The following is a 24,569-nucleotide window of genomic DNA, read 5'->3' as shown; positions in this document are numbered from 1 at the left end:
AGCGCTGAAACAGACAGAGATGGAATCTTCATGTCTAACTTCCTATCCCTATTACTTCCTAATGCTTCTTCCCGCCTTGGGTCTTCCTCACAGTTGAGCTCTGAGAATCATCATTGAGAACCAGGCTCCACCACCAGCAGTCACGTCTGTGCCACCTGATTGCCTATCCTTCCTCCAACTAAATCCTCCTTGTTCTTTTAACCTTTTCTAATGGGTTCCACTTCCCAATCCTTAATTCATCTTCATTATTCTCTCTGGAACGCTCTTTAAATTCTTCATACTTCTCAAGCTCACAGGGCTTGAAGTACCCAATAGAATCGAATCAAATCCAGGAAAAATGATCGCGGCTGTTACATTTCAGGGGGTTGGGGGAGGATTGGGTGAGTGCACTCGTTTAATTCTTGATTTTTGTTAGTAAATTCCTTCGTTCGGAGTGCAGCGGTATCAGGGTAGAATGCTAAGATATGTGCTTGGGGAAAGGTAGATGATGCCCATCACTCTTATTCCCCAGAAGGCTTTCTTTCTCCTCCGAGGAGTGTACAAGCATTCAGTGTGCACATCGTCTGATAAAATATGCCTCAAGAAAAGGACACAGGACTTGGGGGATGGTAGGGACTGAAGGCTTGGCTTGTGAATTCTCAGCCATGTTTGCGCTACAGCTCCCCAAGAAGAGGATTTAGACAGGTTTTTCCCCATCATCACCTCCCCGCAATCAACTATCGTAGATGGACTACAGACCTGTTAATGTCCTGTATGTGTATCTGTGCCTTATACATAATAAGAGTAGGACTTTTTTTTTTGCATGCTCTCCAAGAACCAATTCCTTTCTGTTGGGGTGGCATGGCCCGCACTGAGAACTCCCGGTCCAGGAGATCTTCCTGGCCTGGATGCTTTGCTGTCTGTTCTTCCACCAGGAATGGGGCAGGTGCGTCTTTGCCTCCTTTTATAGATGAGAAAGTACAGCTTGGAGTGATTGATTCCTGTGCTCCACAGCTCCCCAAGGCCAGCACAAGACTCAGCGTTGAAACCTGGGCCCTGGTTCCAGGCCTAGTGTTCATTTCTCTGTATTATGCCAATGCCATAAAAATCCAGAAGCCTGTTCTCTATTATTTACGATAACATTAGTATTTCTGAGACAGATACTGCCCTGGCCAAATAATTCCCAACCTGGTAATCAATTAAAGAGCAAAAGGCTCCATTAGTGTTTGTCCTTGCTTTCAGCCATTCTTCTTCTGACAAGTTCTGTATTCCGTGTTCAAGATTCTTGGGTTTGCCTTACACCAAGACAGTCTCCTGCCTGCCAGGGCTGAGCACCCAAGAGGATGTCTCTATTCCCTGGGCCAGAACCATCAGTCCTCTGGCATGGCCTCTTCTTCTCCTTCTTGACCTTTGGTTACCAGAATTGCCATCGACTTGGTGGCATCTACAAAAGGCCGAAAGACTTTCCCGGCAAACACTCATATGCACACCACATAGGTTCTATGTTCGCTTAGAGCTTACGTATGTGTTCATGCCTTCATCCATCTTCAATCTAAATCTGCAAAATGTGTTTCAGGAAACGCTGCTGACACAGCCCCTCCCCCTTTTCAAACGCACGGGCATGCCAATCATCAATCAGAATTCTGCACAGACTGGCTTTCACATGAGGAAGACGCCAGCTTTGCACAGGAAATTAAAGCGAGTGGAGCGTATATATGCTCAGACGTCCTTACCAACACTGGCCACCCTCCCAAACAGGCCATCACTACCCAACAAGGGATGGGGGAGGCACAAGACAGCAGTAACACTTGCTTCTTGTACCTGTCTGGGCCTCTCTCATCCATTTTCCTGTGTTACATATAAAGGCCAAGTTGAGTTGTGTTTTAGAATGGCTTGGAATAAAAGTCTCCCTAAATTACTCAGCGAAAATTCTCTTTCTTCATTAACATGAAACGAGAATACCTCACAAAGTGCATAGAAAAAATAGAATTAAAAGACAAGTTTATTTTGATATAAAAATTGAAACCCATGTACAGTGTGAACCAACGGCAAAAAGGAAGACCTTTCTCTCTCTCTCTCTCTCTCACTGTCCACTCTGCCTGTCAAAAAAAAAAAAATGCATTTTCCAGGAACTTTTTGAAGATCGCTTATATGTGATTTCAAATTTTTGGCATAAAATTAAAAGGTAAGTTTGCTTGCCTATCTACGGGCTTTCTGAAGTATCTTTGCACATGGTATTTGGAAGATGGTAGAAATAAAAAACCAGTGCTGCCAATACATAAACGCCAGGCCCGTTCCTAAAGTATTGACGTGAATTAACTCATTCTTTGCAGTTACTTCTGGTGCAGAGCTACGGCTCAGTGACATTTCTGGAGAAGCCTACACAGTAATTATTTTAAGCTTTGAGGACCACTTCATCCCAGCTTCCGATACTCTGCTCCACAGGGCTTGAAAGCAGCCCAGCCATAGACAATGCATATTGCTGTGTACTAATAAAACTTTATCACACAATCAGGAGGCCGTGGTTCGCCAACATCTCTGCTAGACTAACAAATTGAGTCCCTTCTCAGATAGCAACTTGAGAACATTTTACAGTTAACTCAAAACATGGAGCTTGCCAATGCCTCAAAGGCCTTTTGAGTTAATGGTGGATCAAATCGTCTCTTTATGTACGTGCCCTTTCATCTCTTACTGCCTTGAGAAGAGAGAATCATTAATTTTTAAGCTGTGGTATATTGATGTCAACTTAAAAAAATCATAATGAACAGGAGAGGAAAATGGATTAAGTTATATTTTCAAATAACCAAGGCTTCTAAAACACAAAGGTGTCTGATCCATAGCCTTGAATTAAATGCTGCTGATGCCACATCATTAAGCACAGTCTTTGGGAAGTCATGGAACATTGAGGACCACAACGGAGCAAAGGGAAAACCAGAGAAGTGTAATTATAGACTTGGTAGACACACTCAGGGAGCTCCAGGAACAATTCATCAAACAATCGACGTGTAATTACCTAGAAAGACACAAGGTGCTGGATGCAACCAACGTGCCAAGGCTATTTCATTTCCTTCCATTGTAGAAGGGGAGATGACACTGGCTATGTAAATAAGGAGGCGGGAAGAGACACCACCAGTGAGCCAAGCTTGTGATGCTGCCCGACAGGACCAGGAGATGCGGTGTACTCATGGCTAATGTCAAGTTGCAGGACACAGCCAAGGTGAATGACCACCAGTGGGTAAGTCAATGTCAGAGGTGACAGGCGAGCGGGACACCGAGAAGATGAGGCAGGGTTGGGAGAGCGCCAGCTTTGGACAGGCACTTCTTAACAAACTAGTCACTGAGAATCCTGAATGCAGACATACTCATTAAGCACACCCATGATGGACCCTTGAGGGAATCAGCATCTTGGAAAATGGAAATATAATTGAGAGTAATCCTGACATGACGATCAATGATCAAATAAATCTAGCAAGGTTTTATGCATAGTCACAGGTAAGGAAAACACCTAAAACACCTCCAGACAGGCAGAGTTCACAAAAGTAGACACTGAATACGAATGGAGATGGGTATGACCCATCTAAGAAGAACTCAATGTGAACAGATTTTTAAACCGATCATACAAACCTCACACTAGCTGATTTATGCCTGCACGCCGAGAGTGGACAGCAGGGGTGGGAGAAGAGGCTAAACTCAGCACTGGCCGCGACCTTACAAGAAGGGTTCACATTTGGTCAGTGTGACATAGACAGAGTGTGGGAACGTTGGATGTGCAAAGAGGAAAGGCGAAACATGTTCATTTTGGGTGGAAAATAATATCTAGGGGAAAACACATCCCTTCAGAGCAGGTTAGGGCACAGGTCACCGGGCCCTACCTCCCGAGTCTCTGATTCCAAGGGGGTGGAGGGTAGAGAATCTGCACTTCTCACAAGCTCCCAGGTGATGTCCCTGCTGCTGGACCTGGGACCACATGGTGACAATCAGGGCCTGGATTTGGACGGTGTGGGTTGAGCTCTGGCCCTGCCTCTCCTGCCTCTTATATGAGATGAGAAGGAGACCAATTCCTGTGGCCTGGTTCTGAGGAGTACCAGATGCCAAACTCTTCACTGGGTGCTCAGGGCACAGTAGGTACTGCACACAGGTCAGCTGTCACAGGAGACTGACAGAGAGGAGATAAACAGACGCCACGAGGCAAGGCAGCTGTAGCAACGTCAGGACGGAGATGGCACCATCTGCATGTTTCTCATGGCAAACAGAGTCGAGGGTAGAAACTGGTTTTCAAGATGCTCAGCGCTGTTAGCCAGGCCACACCCCCTAGGAGCTTGTCTGAGCTGAAATGTCACCTGCTTTGATCAGCATTATTTCTCAGTGACAGTTTAAGCAAGAGAGGAAAATCATGAAGCCTAACTTGGGAGCGGTGCATCTCCTCCTCTTCCCAGGTATCCCAAGACCCACAGGGAGGTACTGGGCCTGGCCGCAGGGCCACACAGCAGGTATACCTGGGCTGCTATGGAGGTCCAGGTATCATCTTCATTGCTTCCTGCTGCCATGCCAGAATACCACCAACCGGGCCTTTGATAAGTTTGTTAGGTTCATGGTTCTAGAGGCTGGGAAGTCAAGGGCATGGTGCTGGCATTTAGCAAGGGCCTCTGTGCTACTGACATCACAACGTGATAGAAGGGCAAGCCAGCATGCTGGAGGCAGGAGAGAAAGATGGGCCCAACTCACACCTTGGGTCAGGAACACGACTAACCCATTAACCCACTGCCTCCATAGCAACTGGACAGAGCGACATTCTCATGACCCAATCACTTAGAAGGCTCCACCTCTCATCGTGGGTACAATGTCGATCCAATTCAGCATGTGTTCTGGAGGGGAGCTTCAGTCATCAGAGGCATGGAAGCCTGGCCGTACGGGGACAGTACTTCCCTATCACTACTGTGCCTTGGTTTGGGCCGCCTCGCTCTCACCCGTGGATACATAATGGGCTATCTTGGTGTACAGCTGTCACAGGTTAGGCAAGGCTGGCAAAGCACATGTGGTAATACAGGTTGCTGCCAGCTACTCACGTTTGCCCAAAACAATGAACTGTACAACAGAGAATTCCATCTCGAGTAACGGTGCTCAGGTAAGAGAACTCACATTTTCAAGTTAGATTTTAAGAAGTCACCCAGGGAGATTCTAGAATATTCTCGGGGTGGGGGGAGGGGCTGGCATTGCGGCACAGTGAGTTAAGCCACTACCTATGATGTCAGCATCCCATATCAGAGCACCTGCTGGAGCTCTGGCTGCTCCGCTTCTGATTCCGCTCCCTGCTAATGTGTCTTGGAAGGCAGCAGAGGATGGCCCAGGTGCTTGGGCCCCTGCACTCATGTGGGAGACCTGGATGGAGTTCCAGGCTCCTGACTTTGGTTGGAATCATTGCAGTCATTTGAGAAGTGAACCAGCAGATGGAAGATCTCTCTCTCTCTCTCTAATTCTGCCTGTCAAATAAATACATGCTTACAAAAAATAAGAATCTTCTTAGGAAGCTTTGCATACGATCAGGCCTTGCCTGCTCTCCCACATGCTTTTGTCCACTGTGGCCTCAATTCACACCCTGGTGTGGGTGCTGTTCCTCAGTGACTTTCTGGGTCTACAGCAGCTTAGCCCCCAGAGCCCGTATCCAGGGCTATGATCACACCTTGGAAATGCACATACATCCTGGGTCTGTATTACATTAGAAGTTCAAACTGTTCCAAAGACAGTGCATTCTTTTTTTTTCTTTTTCTTGGTGGGGTTATGGGGGTGTGGAAGCTATGTATTTTGGTACATCACAGTACTTGACAATAAGAACATTTATATTTTATAAAATGCATAAAATGTTCAGTTCCATCTTTGGGGGAAAATGCCTCATATGTTAAATTTTTTTCTAGCACTTTTTTTTTTTCTGGAAGCTTCTCTCTCTACACTACAGTCAGCCTAAAACCAAAGCAATTCCAGCTCAGGACAGAGCCGCATGAAGAAAAAGAGCTGACTGTATTAGCGAGCGAGATGAAAGCCTGGAGGACTGATGATGAGAAAGGCCCCTTATTCTCAGTTGTGTCAATATTAAGAGGAAAAAAAAAAGAGAACAGTGGACAAAGTCTAGGACGAAATGAACAGAAATATTTCTTACTTGGGAAGAAACAGCCCTCTGATTACTAGCCATAAAGCCAATTAAAAGGTAATGACATTGATTTTTGTTTGTGGCTGGTGCAATCAATCTCATTACTTCCGAGACATACCTTGTCTGCAGTGTTCACATTCCACCAAATACACTTTGTCTAAAAACGCGCACTTTCAGTAGATAAAAGGAAGTGAAGAGAACTCGGGGAGAGCAGAACATTCCTCTGAGTTCACTTAAAATTTGGGGTTTGAAATGTCCTGAGAGTTGAGAATGATACAAGCAATCAATAGGGCTTGTTAACATCTTCCAGACGCCCCTAAGACAAGACAAACAGTCTGTGAAGTCTTGGTCTGATGAATAAAAATTTCAAAAGCAGGATGCAGAAACGGAACGCTTTTGTAGAGTTCAAAGAACAGGTTTCACCGATCCATGTAGGAAACAGCCGAGCGGTAGAGGCTGAGGAATGCCAAAAACGTCAAAATGCTCCTAAGGAGGGGAGGATTCTTCCAAGTGGGATCTACAAATGCCAGGGACGCGCTAGCAGGTGAAGTAGGGGTGCCCCCTGCCCTCCCCCGCACTGCCAGCTCGGGCTCTCTCTTCTGTGCTTCCCCTTAGCTCTGAGGCTCAGCAGAAAAGCTGCTCTGATAAGCCGTGCTAGGAGTCTCGGTTCTAAAATCCACTTTTACATTAGGAAAAAAAAAAAGTTTTTCCCAAACAGATTATTCCAAGGCGAGGGAGAAGAGAAATGATACTGTGTAAAATGGGGAACGATTTGAAATAATAGCCTGCCATTTTATTTCCCTTTTTTTGAAATGGCTTTTTAAAATCCCATATTCACTACAGCAATTTCCAAAAAGATAAATGACACCAAATCATTTACAGTCACAAAAAAATCTTCTGCTTGTTTGCTGTGTCCTTTAGGCGATTCTAGTGGAATTTTGGCCTTTGGGGAAAGCCAAAAAGAAATGTGGACCATTCCAGGAAAAAAAATACTAGTCTGTGTTTAAGTAAAATACCTCAACGACTGCCAAAAGCCCAGCTCGCTACCCTAATAACAGCATTGAGAAAATCGGATACGCTATTAGTAATACTTTGAGGATTCGAAATCCCTTACGTTAGCGGTCTCTATCCTTTTTTCCATCACTCTGCTAGATATTTACTGATTACACATTGTTGCTTAGCTATGCTCAGTGCTAGGGAGATACCTATGATTAAGAATGATGAAGTCCCCAGAGGAAGATACACAGCAACAATTAGATAGACACATTTGGAAAGTGTAATAGTGATGCACTAAGTGCTGCCGGGAGATGGGACACAGAATACCTGAAGATTGGGCAGGTGTTCATTTTTATAGGGTTAAGGAAGGCCGTGTTTATCAGGTAAGAGATGCTATGAAACCTGGATATGCAGGGAACCTGGGAACCAGACTTGCAGGCAAAGGACAAGTGCAAAGGCCCTGCGGTAGCAACACTGTGGTTTGTTTGACGGATGGACATGGAAGCTAGTGGGGCTGAAAGGCAATCTAGAGAGAACGCTGCAGACAGGGCAGTGACAATCCTGCAAACACACAGCAAGATTTGCTTTGATTTTAAAAGTAATGGGAAGAGGCCAGCACCGCGGCTCACTAGGCTAATCCTCCGCCTGTGGCGCCAGCACCCCAGGTTCTAGTCCTGTGTAGGGCACCGGATTCTGTCCCGGTTGCTCCTCTTCCAGTCCAGCTCTCTGCTGTGGCCCAGGAGGGCAGTGGAGGATGACTCAAGTGCTTGGGCCCTGCACCTGCATGGGAGACCAGGAGGAAGCGCCTGGCTTCTGGCTTCGGATCGGTGCAGTGCAGTGGCCGTAGTGGCCATTTGGGGGTGACCCAACGGAAGGAAGACCTTTCTCTCTCTAACTCTGCCTGTAAAAAAAAAAGAGTAATGGGAAGAATATTGAAGGCTCCAATTTATATACAACGATGGTTCATGATTCTGCCTGAAGAATGGAGTGTGTGTGTGTGTGTGTGTGTGCGCGCGCGCAGGCTGTGCACCAGGTGCCAAGAGTGGGAGCAGGGAGACCGGAGAGGACAGGAGCCTGTTGACCTGCCCTAACCCGGGCAGGAAGCAGTGATGGCCCAATCTTGCGGAGATGCAGTAATGCCGGAAGTTAGAAGATGGGTGTGGGGGAAACCTGCTGCCTGCTAAGAACGGAAGGGAAGTGGGTGAGTGTGTGAAGAGGAGAACTGCGGGCTCCTGAGGTTAGGCACCATTTCTCAGTGGAGCCCAGCTCTGTTTAGAATGCGAGGCTTCGGCGGCTGGGGAGAGGCCCAGCACACACCTGGACAGTGCAGTCTGGAGCCCGGGCTGGAGGTCTCAGCAGAGAAACACGGGCCGAGTCGGTGCTCAGCACAGTCCTGGGAAGCCCACCCAGTCTCACGGTTGGTAACGAATCAATTCTTCAGAAGGGACTGAGTGACAGAGAGGACAAGGGCGGAGTCTGCAACCTGGGAGATGTTTCGCATCTCCTGGCCAGGAGCCTTGAGGAAAGGCGTGCGGAGTGCCAGGCGCCGCGGCAGCTCAGTAGATATTAATTCACAGAGATCAATCTCCAGAAGGCATTGAGCTGCTGCTCGTTCAGCAGCTGCCCCTGCCCTGCTGAACTGGCGCCAGAGCTGCTGCCCAGCCGCTGGGACCTCCAGTTCCTCATCCTCGGGATCGTGCCTTGTGCCAGGTCACTTCCTGACCCAAGCATTTTGCCTTGTTCTTGGGCATCGCCACTTGGCACTCCCATATGGAGAATCCTCCCCCTGCTCTGGCTCTGTCCCTCAGGACTGTCTCACAGCCAGCTCCTCACAGGCTGCCATGCCAGCCAGGAATCGTGACTGCTTATCGAGCACCTACTATGCACCAGGGGCCATCCTAGACACTGGACAGTGACGGCCCATGAGAGCAACCCTGCCAAGTGGATGTCCACCCTCGGATTCCAAGCCAGGAAGCTGGAAAGAGGCAGAGCCGGAAGTCTCAAGTCCAAGGTGCCTCCTTGGCTTTGCTGAGCTTGTTGAATGGTGCCTGTGGTGTGGGTCTGAATGCCTGGCTCATCAACTTTCCAGCAAAGGTCCCTTCTGTGATTGGGAGCTGTGGACAGCAAGCTATGCAGCAAGCCAGGTGGCCCCTTGTGTCTGTCATGGCAAGCTTCACTCAGGGCACAATGTGTACACTTAGCACTCGGGCCCAGGGGCCTGACATGACAGAGGCCCACACCAAAGAAGATACTGATCATCAGAGGAACACTGGAGAATGAGGGTAGAGGAGCAACCCAGCCAGGGACCAGGGAAGGGGTGGCCGGGTTTGGTGCAAACCCAAGACGGCTGCATTGGAAAGGAAGGCATGGGCTCTTCCGACCTGGCTAAGGCATGAGATGCAACAGAAAAAAATCGTAACATAGGCTTTATGTAAAAGTGTTGCCAGAGCTTCACTCGGTCAGGCCATGCGCTCTAATGGAAGGGCTGTCTGTCTTGATCAGGTACCCAGAGCTGTCTGTCTTGATCAGGTACCCAGAGCTGTCTGTCTTGATCAGGTACCCAGAGCAGACAGGTGTGGGACAGAGCAAAGAGGCATCTGATGAAGCACAACGGGCAGCAGGAGCATCCAAGAGTGGGCAGTGCCTGCCCCTGCAGGAGGCCAAGTCCGGAAAGGGACAGAAATTCTTTGCAATGAACTTCACCTTGGAGGACCCGGGGAATGGATGCCACCCCCTGTGGCTCTCAGCTGAGCGGCACCTGCGCAGCGGCCAGCAAACTTGGCCCTTTGGAACCTGACACCTGCTGCCTGCTGGGGAAAGGGGGCTGTGGAAGGCCCGTGTTTCACAGCAGAAAGGGGATATGGACTCCCCAGAGGCGAGCGACCTGTGGATCCAGCGCTGATCAGGCAGGGCTTACCCACAAATCAAGCTGGCCAAAGGGCAGAAGTGGGCAGCCAAGCTCAGCAGACACAAGAGGGGAAGGAAGGCTGTGCATGCGTCCTATCCTTCAGGGATGGTGGAGAGCTGGGCAGTGCACACGGCCGATGTGTCTCCGTCAACCGGGGAGGGCTCTTTAAGAAAATAATCCGAATGCACCTGTCTCCACTGCAGACCTCCCACAAAGTCAGCCAGCCTACCCCCCCCCCCAACCCGCTTCCTCCCTCTCTCCCTCTCTCTCACACACAGGCAAGGCTTTAGACATACATATTTAATCACATCCTTATTTTGTTCTCTTTTTTTTTAATGACATTCAACATGCCAATAGCGGAAAGCGGCTTTCCATACACACACACACTCAACACAGGAACGAATGAATGACTACCCTGCCCTTGAGTTTCAAGTGCGGGGGCCAGACCGCGCCTGGTAGCTTTGTGCGGACACCTCCAAGTGGAGTCCTTGGCCGCTTGCTAATTCTGAACGTTCTTTTCATCCACACACCGAAGCCCCTCGATCTCCCTACACACATGGTGATAGCTTTTCTGGGAGAAACACTATATGAAAAGCAAGTAGGGAAGGAATTTTTAGCAACTCGTTTCTTAATTCTCTCTGAGAACACCCTTATTGAGCACAGCTCATTAAAACATTTATGCTTGTCCTATTTTTCTCTTGTTTCGACGCGGCTAGACATCCAAAGCACAACAGAAGGCAGAGGCAGTGATGGGACAAGATCCGACTACCAAATAAACTGGAACTCATCCTGGGCTTTTTCACATGCATCGGCTTTTTTTTTTTTTTGGTTCCCTAGTTATTTTCCTGGGATAAAAAAATGTCTTCTCTATTCAAATCCAGATTACTTGAAGAAATTTAATCCCCTTCAAAAGCAACATTTTCTGTAGAACAACTCAATAAGCCACGTAAGCTGACTCCGGATAGGGACATGGATGTGCTGAGGCCTTTGAAACAGGCTCAGGACCAGAAAGCACTGGTGCTCAAGGCTGAATCTCAAGGGTGCTGGAATTGGAGGCTCCCCCACCCCCCGCAAGGCACACAGGGTGCTTTCAAAGCTGTCTGCTACTTTACATTTTATCAAAGGAATAATAGCAAAAATAAGTAAGGACCCATGGGTCTTTGGTTGGGAGGAGGTTATTTTGGTCATTAAAGCAATCATCTGGGGGCCAGCGTTGTGGCATAACGGGTTAAGCCACCACCTGCAATGCCAGCATTCCATATGGGTGCCGATGCAAGTCCTAGCTGCTCCACTTTTGATTCGGTTCCCTGTTGACGTGCCTGGGAAATCAACAGCGGATGGCCCTTAAGTTCTTGGGCCCTTGTGCCCATGTGGGAGACCCGGAGGAAGATCCTAGCTCCTGGCTCCGGCCTGGCACAGCCCCAGCCATTGCACCATTTGAGGGGTAGGCCAGTGGATGGAGGATCTCTCTCTCTCCCTCCTTCCTTCCCCTGTAACTGACTTGCAAAATAAATAAACATTTTTCAGAAAGAAATGAAGAAATTGGCTGACTGAAAGTGGCACCCAGAGGAACAAGAAATCTGGGTGCAGGAGGGCCAGGAAGCTTGGAGGGCTGGGGAGCCCTTGCATGGGGGATGTGTTTTCTAAGCTGTTGCCAAGAATGAAAACACAGCGACTTTTCCTATAAGGTTTGGTTACTTAAACATGTAGTTGAGAGACGAAGCGCAAAGATGGCCGCTGTCTCTGCAATGTGCAAGACAGGAGAATTCGGATTCCAAGTTAGCTTTCAAGTGTTTTTAAAATAACGTCTGGCTGCAAAATACAGAACATGCAGATGTTAAACTTGACGATGTTCTGACAAACATGAGCAGGAATGAGCTCCCGTGAAAACCGCACTGCCTCCAGTATCAACACGGTGCCGACGACAATTCCTCGTCTTTCACCAGAGCTATGGGAAGGAGCTGGGTACTGACCTCCCGGGAACAGACGATCCTCTTGGGACGAGGCGCCTCTTGCTGTAGCTGATACACTGCCAATAAAGCAAAAACAAGCAATCCCATTAGGAAACAGCAACGCACATCAACGCCCAACATGCGTCAACTCCATCCACCCAAGCACATCTTAAGAACAGCAACTACAAAAAAATAAAAAAGAAAAAAGAAAACCAAAGGGGATATGGGTACCTTTTTTATTAGACTGGATAAAGTCAGATCATTTATATGGAAATTAGTTGCCATGAATGTAAACTGGAAAAATTGATTTCTCTTTTCTCCTTATAAGGCCAATTGAGTTTCATAATTGTTACTGGCATTGTTCATTTGATGGCTTTCGAGGGAGACTAGATGCTGTTCAACTTCTTCTGACTTTTTAAAAAATGAAATTCCAAGGGTAAGCCTCCGACTAGTAAGACGGGGTAAATAGGATTCCTGAGCTTAGGCGCTGAGGTCTCTGTGCACACCAGGGGGAAGCTGGCCCTGCCACAGGAGTCCCCCTCTGAACCCACTTGTAGACAGACAGGGGACTGCGCCGTGAGTGAGTGAAACGCCGAGGCGCTTTCCCGGCTCTCCTCTTCCCTCCCGTTTTCGCCCTGCCTATCACCGTGGATGCCCATCCATTGGACTCCTTCCTATCCCTGTCACATCCGAAATCCTAACAGCCACTCGCTTACCCTGCGTTAACAATACACCCGTCCCTCCAGCCTGGGGCATAAAATCCGGCAAGCTTTTGTAGGCGCCTGATTTAGTGAATCATTATTTGTGATTTTTTTTCTGCTGCTCAGCTAAATTAGTTACTTCTCCCAGGGGAAAGCTACCCTAGGCTGATACCTTAGGATTTTATTTCGGAGAGATCAGAGGCAGCCAACAATCAAGGTGATGTTATCTTGGGAATCCTGAGAAGAATTTCAGATGGGATAAAGCCACAAAAGTCCAAACAAAATCACACCCAGTCTTTCTAGAAAATGTAATAAGCAAAAACTTATGATTTATTCTCAGGTCTAAAAAATTTTCAAAGAAAAAAATTTAATTGAAGGGCAGTCACAGGGGAACAGATATGAAAATAATGGCATATATTTTGTAATCCTGGCTCCACATGGTTGTTTGCTATCTCATTAAGGTAGAGGACCCAGCCCTAGCACGGAGAGGACACTGACCCGCTGCTGGATGTCTGAACAGGCCACACGTAGGCTGCCCAAACTGACGACCGTGTGTGTGACACCTCAGGACAACAGCACCTGCCTGTGACAGCAGAGCTGAAGGAGACCAGCAATGACTGGCAGATAAAAGAGGCCTCCATGCACCTTCCTCCTCCTGCAGATTCCAGTGGAGCGATGCCAAGAGGGGCGGGGCACAGGAAAGACGAGTGGCCCTGCCCACGGGCTCTTCAACCCACCAGCGCCCTCACCGTCTCCCTCGGTGTCCCCACCCCGTGCCTACTGCTGACTCCTCCTCCTCAACCCCTCCAGGGCCCAGAGGACACGCCCAAGGCTCACCTGAGCCCCTCTCCGGGACTCATTCTCTTTCCTCTCCTAACACTTCCTTTCTCACCCATCTCTGCTCAGCACCCTCCTCTAAGCTCCAGGCTGCATATCTAATCTTAGACATTCCTCCTGAGTTTGACCAAAGGACCTCAAACTCAACATCCCAAAAGTTGAACTTAGGATCACTGCCTCCCAACAGGACCTCTCTGTGGATCCCATTACGGACCCATGGCCCAGCCACTTCTCCGGCAGGTGTTTCTGATGTTTCCCATGACAGCTCACATGACCAGCTCCCCATCAGTCTGTCATCCTGGCTCTGTTCACGTTTCTCAGGCCATCCATTCCTGTCCATCACCATCACTGACACCCTACCCCCAGCTCTCAGCTCTGACCCCCTGCAGCCTCTTTCCTACCCCATGGCCAGTGTGGCTGTTTTAAAATGTCAACCAGACCACGTTTCTTCCACGGCCTCCCACTGCCACTGGATGAAGGCTAAAGTCTCTAACATGTGCCCCTGTCATGCACAGTCGTGTCTCTGCCAACTTCTACGACTTCCCCAGGAACCATGCTCTCTGCTCAGCCCTCGGCTTCCTCCTCCTTCCCTAAATGCACACCACTCCCTTCAACCTCAGGGCCTTTGCAGTACTATCCCGTTGGTCCATGCTATCCCCCTCTCCACCTCTGGCAACCTCATCATTGTGACCTCAGTCCAAACATCAGTGTCATCAGAGAGCCTTTCAGGATGTCTCACACCAGACCCAAAAATGCCATCCCATTCTGTGCCATTGCAACTCCTTGCACTTCACTTTACAGAATCTATCACAGTCATAAGTCTGCATTTATTGGTGGGAGTTCTAAAAACAATGCTTGCTCTTCCCCATGTTAGAAGTCCCACCGTGAAGGCAGGCCTTGTGGTTGAGTTTGCTTTGTTTTATGTTCCTGGCATTTGCTGGAGTGCTATGGCTAGAAACAGAACTAAAACAAGCAGCAGCTTTGGGGGGTGGGGGGAGGCATGGGAATTAGTGTGATAAGTGCAGAAGTGGGCAAAGTGTCACCCATTCCAGGCTGTGGGGTGCCAATCCCCAACGGAAGGAATAGCTCAATGGGTCTTCCCACGGATCCCACATTCCTGTAACAGTGCTTGAGAATGCTCTCCATACTTGGACATGTGATACTATCTGAGATACCCTGCTGAGAAAAAATAAGCAAGGTAAACATGTACACGCACATGCTCCCATACGTACATTTAGCACACGTTAAGAAAGGGGGCAAGGGCCAATGTTGTGGCGCAGCCGCTCAAGACACTACCTGCAACACCTGCATCCAAGTCCTAGCTGCTCCACTTCTGACCCAGCTCCCTGCTAATGGCCTGGGGAAAGCAGTGGAAGATGGCCCAAGAATCTGGGCCCCTGCACCCACATGGGAGACCTGGAAGAAGAGCCCAGCTCCTGGCTTCGGCCTGGCCCAGCCTTAGCTGTTGTGGTCATCTACAAAGTGAACCAGTGGATAGAAGATCTCTCTCCCTTTCTTTAACTGACTTTCTAGTAAATAAATCTTTTTTAAAAAGCATAACAGTGCATGTACATTCACATTTTTGCTCCATCTATATAAAGAAACTCTTGAAGGAACAGGAAGTAACAGGTGCAACACCTTCAGGGGATGAGCAGACAGACAAGGATGAAGGCGGATGAAGATTCCTCAACGCCTATCTGAATCTACTGCTCTGACTTCGGAACCAGGGATGCACGGCTTATGCTGCACAAGAAGGGTCAGGAGGCTGGTTTCCAAAGAGGAACCACTAGGCAGAGCTGGCGGATCAGAGAGGAACCACTGTGCACATCGCACTGTCTGTGCCAGTACTGCTATGGAGCTCCTCTACTGCCCTCGAACAGCCCCACCCTGCTCTGCTGGGTTTCAGCAGGAAGCTGCTGCTGCTGAGGACAGTGGGAACCAAAGGGCCGTCTCCTAGAGCCGCGAGTTTGAGACCCCAGGAGAATCGCCTGACCCACGTGCAAAGGATCCTGTCTGCTCCCCTCCTTCCTCTGTCAATGCCTTGAAGCCCAAAGTAACAGGTTGGGGGAGAGGGGACAGGGCTGGAACAACTTTGTGGACATCATCGGGAATGCAGATGGCAAAGGAAAAACACCTTTTACAAGAGGGAAGCACTGCCAGCTACGTGCTCCTTTGCAATTTATCTCAGCGAGTGGGTGAGCACCTGCTGCACGCCAGCTACCACAGCCAGCATCAAGGGGAGGCCTTGAGGAGGAGTGGAGGGCGAGAGGGAGGGGACAGACAGGGAATGCCATGTATCACAGCCATACTTGACTGAATCTTCCTAAGAAGCCAGTGTTTTCATTTCTCCAAGAGGGAACAAGAACAGAGAGCAACTCCCAATCTGTGTGTACTGATGGTCCTCTTCCCCACTTAATGCTGTATAATTGTTCAGACCTGGTTAATGCCACTCTTAGGATCATTGGTTACTATTCTCACCCTGTCTTTTATGACCTTGTCTAAATATGATCAGAGTTGGCGAACTTGGAAGGCTTCCATAGCCTTGGTAACTCATGACGAGAGCCTAGGGTGGTTACTAGCGCCATGAACTACAGTGTCAATTTGTTGGGTCAACAACAGGAGTCACTGTGCACTTGCTCCTCATGTGGGATCTCTGTCCTTAATATGCTGTTCATTGTGACTTAATGCTATAACTAGTACTCAAACAGTATGTTTCACTTTGTGTTTCTATGTGGGTGCAAACTGTTGAAATCTTTACTTAATATATACTAAATTGATCTTCTGTATATAAAGAGAATTGAAAATGAATCTTGATGTGAATGGAAGAGGAGAGGGAGCGGGAGAGGGGAGGTTGCAGGTGGGAGGGAAGTTATGGGAGGAGGAAGCCACTGTAATCCATAAGCTGCACATTGGAAATTTATATTCATTAAATAAAAGTTAAAAAAAAAAAAGAGAGCGAGCAAATGTTTAACTCAGGGCTTCCAATAAAATGTATATTTTGATTGCAAATCCCTGGTTTATTCTCTCTATGCTTCCGAGACTTTGCACTCACTGCTCCCTCTACCTGGACTGTTCTTTCCCAAGATATCTGCATGGCTCACCCTGGCCCCTCGGTAAGGTCTCTGTTTAAATCTCACCTGATCAGGGAGACCTTCCCTGACGCTGTATAAAATCCCACCCCTAGGGGGCAGTGTTGTAGTACAGCAGGTTAAGCCGCCACTTGCTATGCCAGCATCTGCTCTGTTTCCCATCCAGTTCCCTGTTAATGCACCTGTGAAGGCAGCAGGTGAGGAGCCAGGTCCCTGTCATTCACGTGGGAGACCCAGATGGAGTTCCAGGCTCCTGGCTTCCGCCTGGGCCAGACCCAGCCATTGCAACTATTTCGGGAGTGGATCAGCAGACGAAACACCTTTGTGTGTGTGTGTTTCTCTCCTTCTGCCTCTGTCACTCTGCCTTTCAAGTCAACAAATAAATCTTAAAAAAAAAATTCCACCCCATCACTCCACTCCCTTACATGGCATTGTGATTCTGCTCATCACCATTAGCACTGTTAAATGTAATGGGAGGGGGAGGAAAGGCAAGGGGGAAGGGAAGGGGAGGGAGGAAAATGTAAATATTTACTTATTTTGTGTATTATCTTCCTGGACTCAAATGTATGCTGTCTGAGGGCAGGTTCTGTCCACTTAGTGTCCCCAGAGCCGAGAACAGTGCTTGGCACATGGTGGGTGCTTCACGCAGACTGGGTGAGTGGTGGGTGGGTAAAGACATTATCTAAGAGCCCAGGGACCATCACCTGTACCTCAAGCAGCCTGGGACCCAGTGAGGACGGTGTGGGCAGAGAAAACAAAGCAAGGTGGGCCGTTGGCTTTCATGCGAGAGAGGAGGAAGCCTCGGGTGCTCAGGGATGGCTCAGCGAGGGGCAGAGGCACAGGGTTTCTGCAGGTCAAAGTCAGGTGCAGGCAGAGCTGCAGGAGGAAGAGAGGCTGGTTTGCTCAAGAGTCGGCGAGGGACCATCAGGGCTGCTGGGCCCCCGGTGTGGACGTGTGGGAGGCACATGGTGCTGGACCCGGATGTCTGCTCAGGAGCATGGCTGGTCTTCTGTCTACACCACATTCTGAACAGGAAGGGGACACACTCTCGTCTGATTTAGAACAAGGATGACAAGGATGAGCCTACGGAGGAACAGAGGTTCCCACCTTCTGAACTCCTACTATGTGCCAGACGCCTTATCTGCATCTTCTCATTTAATTTTCCCAGTTATGCTTCCAAGGGGACTCATTCTCACTCCCTGGGAAACCACTGGAGATGCCTGCCATCTTAGAAAATGCCAGTGTGACACAACTAACAGGGCAACATCGAGGTGCGGAGTCGGCATCCCTGAACCAAAGCCTGCTCTCTCGGCCTTGGCAGATGGTGTCTGCATCCCGCGTGGGAAGCTCTGAGACGCTGCTGCAAAATTCAGCTTCCCAGACCCCATTTCCGGGAATGATCCCTCACTCCAGAGGCATCAGAGAGGGGCAACAGTGGAGGCGGGGGGGGGGGGGTAGAAGGAGGTGGAAGGGGAGGGGGAGGGGGAGGGATAGAGGGAGAGGGGGAGAGGGAGAGAGGGAGAGAAGAGTGGTTTACTTGCACACAAAAGGAACTGTGAAGGTCTAAGTTGCAGTAACACTAGTGGAAATGCAGGCAAGAAGGTGAGTTGATTGCACAGGATGATTGACAGGACTTGGTGACAAACCGCCTGGCAACCAGGAGCTGAGTTCTGAGAGACTGAGACACTATTCCCAGAAGGAGGGGAGGCAGGCGATGGGGCCTTTCTAGAAAGTTCCTCTCCTACATCAACTGGCAAAGTCCCAAAGCCTGGTGGTCTGGAGCCACTCTGGGCTGTGGCAGAAAGAAACGCAGTAGTCACCAAGTGGGAAACCCAACAAGTGCACTGCTAGCCCCGGGGCCACTTGGAAGGGCAGAGGCTCTGGGCAGAGCCCTGGGGCTGCCTCCCCCTTCTGTGCCCTTGACGGCAGACGTGACACTCATCCATCACTTGCATCTTGCTGAGCAGGCTTGGAGTCGCAAGAGCTGCTCTGTGCTACTGCCAGCCACGGGAGTGGGCCACCAGGCTCGCAAATGTATCTGCCAAGGGCTAATGCGTCTGTCTCTAAAGATAAGGAGAAGGTGACGTGGCAATGGCAGCCAGGTGAAAAACAGAGCCCAATCTCTTCTCCTAGCTTCAATAGACAGCCTGCCCACCGCCTTCCCAGTGAGCGATGACCAAACACACACCCAGGGAGAAACACCTCCCAGACACGCTTACCCTAACTGAAACGTGTCACACAATCTCAAAATGTCACTTCTTGGATTTTCTTTGCTCAACAAACACATCTCGTAAACAAAATCCAAGGCTGAATGTCACTGTTTGGGCAGTTCCAGGAGCTGAGAAGTGGCATGCTGGGATCTGCTCCCACGGGAATGTTCTGAATATGTTCCCAGCACTCTCAGCCCAGAGCCCTCCATGGTACCCAAGGGAAGTCCTAGCCTGGGAATAAGCTGTTGGGCAAGGGTAGCAGCCAGCTCCCCAAGGATCTGAAAGCAGAATGAACAATGCAGAGCTCATTTTGCCTCTTCCTTAATAAGAAAGCTTGCCTGGCCCTCCTGGGGGACAGAATCAACCCACTCCTGCCGATGACCTGGGCACTCATGGCTGCATATGCTGAAGCCCAGTCTAGACCATCAGCCCCTAGGAGACCACAGCGATGGCTTCTCACAGTCCACTTCTTTCTAAAGTGGACAAGTGGACCCACGAATAGCGTCCAGCCATGTGGTCATGTGGCTGAGCCAGAAGAGGTCATGGGAACTTCTCAAGGGTAAAGGCAGGGAGTTGTAGGTGCTGCCCAGCCCCCCAGGCTGCCATGGGAGGACCCTGCCTTGCTAACAAAGTCAAGTTTTACTGGAGTTGATTTCCTTTCCCTAACAGCACTGGGAGAAAGCCAAGAAACAGCCTTATTTACCTTCAAACCAGGGTCCTGGACATCAGTGTGCAGAAAGAACACCTTTGGGGCTTAATAAATTGCAGTTCTTGGGATAGCATTGTGGTGTGATGGGTTAAGCTGCCTCCTGCAATGCCGGCACCCCATATGGGTGCTGGTTCAAGTCCCAGCTACTCTGCTTCCAATGCAGCTTGCTGCTAATGCACCTGGGAAAGCAGAAGATGACCCAAGTCCTTGGGCCCCTGCACCCTCATAGGAGACCCAGAAGAAGCTCCTGGTTCCTGGCTTTGGCCTCTCCCCCATTCCCTCTAACTCTGCCCTTCAAATAAATAAAATAAATCTGAAACATAAATGAATAGATTGCAGTTCCCCACCTTGCTTTTCATAATCAGAGGCCTGGAGAGAGTTGTGGGATAATCATTGTAAATATTCCCACCAGGTGGTTCTGATGCAGGGGGTCTGCTGGTCAGGACTTGAGGTTCTATAATCCTATTTAGGAAAACCGGCAGAAGCTAGGACTCCGTGACCTGCTGCCCAGGGCAGACGCCTGGGAGCACTGTCAGCCACAGCACCAGCTGCCCATTTGGCACTTGGCCTCTCAGAAAAGAAAATCTTTCAGAGCATACCCATGACGGTTGGATTTGAACTTGTCTGCTGGGGGCACATAGTTCATACAGTTCTGGCATAAACTTTACAACATGGCTTTATTTTTTTTCCCACTGAACTTGAAGATAATGTCTTTTTTTAGATTTTTTTTTTTTTTTTGACAGGCAGAGTGGACAGTGAGAGAGAGACAGAGAGAAAGGTCTTCCTTTTGCCGATGGTTCACCCTCCAATGGCCGCCGCGGTAGCGCGCTGCGGCCGGCGCACCACGCTGTTCCGATGACAGGAGCCAGGTGCTTCTCCTGGTCTCCCATGGGGTGCAGGGCCCAAGCACTTGGGCCATCCTCCACTGCACTCCCTGGCCACAGCAGAGAGCTGTCCTGGAAGAGGGGCAACCAGGACAGGATCGGTGCCCCAACCAGGACTAGAACCCGGTGTGCCAGCGCCGCAAGGCGGAGGATTAGCCTAGTGAGCCGCGGCGCCGGCCAAAGATAATGTCTTTTTAGGGCACAGAAATTAAATCTTTCTCAGTGACTTCATTGATGTTTTTGAGTTTTGAGAATAACAGATTAGTACCAGTGCATGAGACTTTGGGACAAGATTATTCTATGAAAGTAGCCAACAAATTGATAATGTTAGCTTCTAAGGGAAGGAGGGGAAACCAGGGTAAATTGAAGCAAGATCCACTCCTATTCATCCTTAAGGTTCCACAACTCCAAGTATTGCAAGCACAATCAAGGCATAGATTTCATAAACACAGAGATTTAATATATAGGTGTTGAATGAGTAATTAATGAGCACTATTTGTATAAAATATTGAGGGCTGATTTCTAAACTTCCTTAATTCTCTACATTTATAAGTCAGGATTTGCGGCTGCTTCCTAGCATCCATTTCCTCCTTCCCTCCTCCTAACACTACCCTAAGTTTTTAAGCCATGTGGATATAAGATGGGTCTTGCTCTGAGATCCAGGGATGGGTCCAGATCGGTTTGGGGCAATCAGTCCATTGCAGCGATGGAATGAAGAACAGGCAAGTGAGCCAGTCAATAGTGACTGAATGGTGACTTTGCTTGCAGGGTCAAGAAAATGGATTGTCTCTTTGCTTGCTATTTTTAAAAGAAGAAGCAATAGTCCTGGTGTTCTGGTAGCTACCTAGGAAATCACAAGAGAAGAACAAACTAAGTGTGGAGCCAAACCTAGAACCAAGAAAGGAATAGATACAGACAGGGTTCTGCCAATGGCATTTAAGTTGCTGGAATAAATCATGCCTGAAGTCAAATGCCTTTGGACTTTTTGATTAGGTCAATCAATGGGATTCAGTGGAGCACTCTGTTGCTTGTAACCAAAGGCACTGTAGTTAGCATTAAAACCTGGACCGGAGGTGGATGTTTGACCCGGTGGTGCCTGGGTTCGATGCCCGTTGTCACTCCTGATTCCAGCTTCCTGGAGTCAGTGGTGACATCTCCAGTAGTTGGGTTTCTGCCATCCATCTGTGTGGGTGACCCAGATGGAGTTCCTGGCTACTACCTTGCCACTGGGGAGTGAACCAGCAGATGGGAGCGCTCTTTCTTTACTTCTCAAATAATAAATGAAACAAAAACCTAGAGATAACTCCATAAAATGAATCATTGGAAGTGGACCAATTTTTGTTTAGGAACAATCTCATAACTGGAATTAATGCTTCATACTAGGAATTGGATATCAAGTGAGTGAGTTACGGCCAACAATGGTCAATGAAGGTAAACACACAGTTCCACTAACATGGTCTACACCCACTGAAAATCACACATTTTTAAACTAAGGCCAATGTGGTGGCGAGAAATGTACTCCATTTGGAAAAGATGTGAGACACACATAATTGCTGGAGTTAAAAGTGTGTGAGGGAAAAATATGGATACCATAAGTGATATGCTAATGAGCTTTACATGAATATACAAAATTCTTCTCCCACAGGATGCTTTGTGAGCATTTAAGAGAAGGGTGTGGTGATTCCCACAGTTCAGAATGGGTTTACCAACAGGCCATTTAAAACAAAACAAATTTAATATTCTGATAGTTTTGTTGGATTTTCATATTAGGAAAATGCTATAGCTTTAACATATTTGATTTTTTAAAAGCATTTTTATTTTACTGGAGAGAGAAAGAGAAAGCCAAGTCCCCCTATCTGCTGGTTTGCATCTCAAATGCCCACAACAGCAGGGGCTGGACCAGGCTGAAGACAAGTGCCAAGAACTCCACGTGGGTAGCAGGGACACAACCACCTTAGCCATCACCTGCTGCCTCTCAGGGTGAAATCAGCCAGAAGCTACATCAGAAGCGGGGTCAGGACTCAAACTGAGGCACTGCTATACGGGACACAGGCATCCCAAGCAGCATCCTAACTGCTGAACCCAGTGTCCATCCTATGTATTTGGACTCTTGAAAATACCTCAGGAGGGTCTGCAAGGGCCTCAGACGCCTTCTCCTGGGCGTCCTATAAGATCCACAGGCAAATTTAACATCTGCTCTAAGATCCAGGGGCAAATTTCACATCTTCCCCAATGCCAGCAGCGACAGAGGTATACTTTGTTGCTAGAATCTATATCTATTTGCATTTTAAGTTTATTGGTTTACATCTGTCCCCTTTACAGTATAAATGGGAGGACAGTGTGGGCCACTGATTCATTGTTGATTCCTAACACAAATCCTCTGGTATTCCGAAAGCATTCACTGAAAGATTAAATCAACACATGACACCAGCTTGAGAACCATATTGTAGGGAACATTTATACGCGGTGCAACACCCAGAGTCAAAGAATGCATGGGTCCAGGACAAACAAAAGAGAATTCTCTCCATTGTGTTGTGCAGGGTTTCGTCAACACGTTGTTGATGCCCTTGGTAGCATATTCCCCACACTGTTGGGAGTGCCACACCACCAGGGGCCCTCAAACGCCTGGATGACTGTTAGTTGGGGGCAATAAGAAGGAGTGTCTCGTGCCACTGGGTTATGGCCTCAAGCATTTTCTTTCACAAAGCTTTGTGATTGTAAAGCAAATTAAGAAACCCAGAACTTGGTTAGATTAAAAGAAAATCAAACCCAACACACTAGGGTAAAATCAATATGGTGAACATGTAATTAGCATTTTTCCTAGTTTCCTTGTGACATAGATGTGCTTTTAAGAGATATATTGGGTGGCCAAAAGTCTCTTAGAAAAAGGTGAAATTAATTGGAGCCAATGGCATCCAACGCTTCAGCAAAGCTCTCGGTGGTAGCACCCGCTCAACAAGTATTTATTGGGTTGTTCACATGTGCAAGGTACCCTATGCCATGGAGCATCCAATACCTCTCACTGCAGATATTTTGTTGATTTACTGTCAGAGCACTTCACACTCCATTAGGAAACAAACAAACAAAAACATCCAATTACTAAGTCATTAGCACTCCTTTTAAAATCGAAGATCAGAGTGCAGAGCACTGGATGGGAAAGGCCCCTGGAGACCCAGCACAAAGCCTTCATTTCACAGATGGGAGAACAGACGCAGGTAATAGAGAGAGAGGTGCCTCTGCCTGTGCGGACAAGGAGAGGCACAAGCCAAACGTCTGTGGCAAGAACAGGAAGTTGAAGGGCGTCAGGTCCAGCATAATGCCATTTTGACAAAATACAACAGCAGCAGCAAAAATGCCAAAATATTAAGTATTTTTTAAACAACCTGGAGAAGCACCGCCCCGCCCCCCCCCCCCCCCCCCCCCCCGCCAAAGAAACAGAAATCAGTCACTGGGAAGTGGAAGGAGGAATAGAATTGGGTAGCGGCTGGCATGTGGATCATGGTTTTTTTGTATTTCTCTAAACTTTTTCTCTGATGTAGAAACGAAATTGTTTTGGAACAAATATGTACATGTGTACGTAGATAATAGATATATATTTAGGTGTACATGTATAAAATTTTAGGGGTGGACTTTTGGCATGGTAATTAGGATGCTTAATGCGTGGGTTCGAGTTCCAGCTCCATTTGATTCCAGCTTCGGGCTAAGGCAGATCCTGGAAGGCACAGCAATGGCTCAAGTAGTTGGGTCCCTGCCACTAATGTGGGAGACTTGGGTTGAGTTCCAGGCTCCCGGCTTTGGCCTGGCCCAGTCCCAGTGACTCAAGCATTTGCATGGTGTGAGGTCTTTCTGTGTCTATCTCTCTGTGTGCATGTGCGTGTGTGTCTTGCTTTTCAAATGAATTTTAAAAATTAAAAATTTTCAAAATAAAAAAAAAAGACTTGGAGACTTGCAGGTGGTGGGTCGGGCTGGCCTCTGGCTCCCGCATTTTGCAAAACCTTCACCAAGGTACTTAGCAGCCCTGAGCTGTGGTTTCCTTGTGCGAAATGGAGATGCTAGTAGCACTTGTCTTCTAGGCCTTGGGTGAGAATCCGAGCTTCAGTGGCTTCCTGTAGCTGCTGGCCAGAGGTAGGTTCTCAGCCAGCTGTAGTGGCCCCAGCAT

General features: G+C 48.4%; 1 protein-coding gene across 1 annotated transcript in view; it reads right to left on the bottom strand.

Moving 5' to 3' along the window:
- The window catches only part of CHN2 (chimerin 2), a 275,775-nt gene that overhangs the window by 105,170 nt on the left and 146,036 nt on the right, over positions 1-24,569 (bottom strand). The window contains exon 3 of the mRNA XM_062178946.1: positions 12,002-12,057. Within this exon, the coding sequence (XP_062034930.1) occupies positions 12,002-12,057 (56 nt within the window). The remainder of the gene's footprint in view (positions 1-12,001; positions 12,058-24,569) is intronic.

The sequence above is a fragment of the Lepus europaeus genome, chromosome 20 (assembly GCF_033115175.1).
Source record: "Lepus europaeus isolate LE1 chromosome 20, mLepTim1.pri, whole genome shotgun sequence".
NCBI classification, from domain to species: Eukaryota; Metazoa; Chordata; class Mammalia; order Lagomorpha; family Leporidae; genus Lepus; species Lepus europaeus.
The sequence above is the reverse complement of the archived record's forward strand: the minus strand, read 5'-3'. Positions and strand labels throughout refer to the sequence as shown.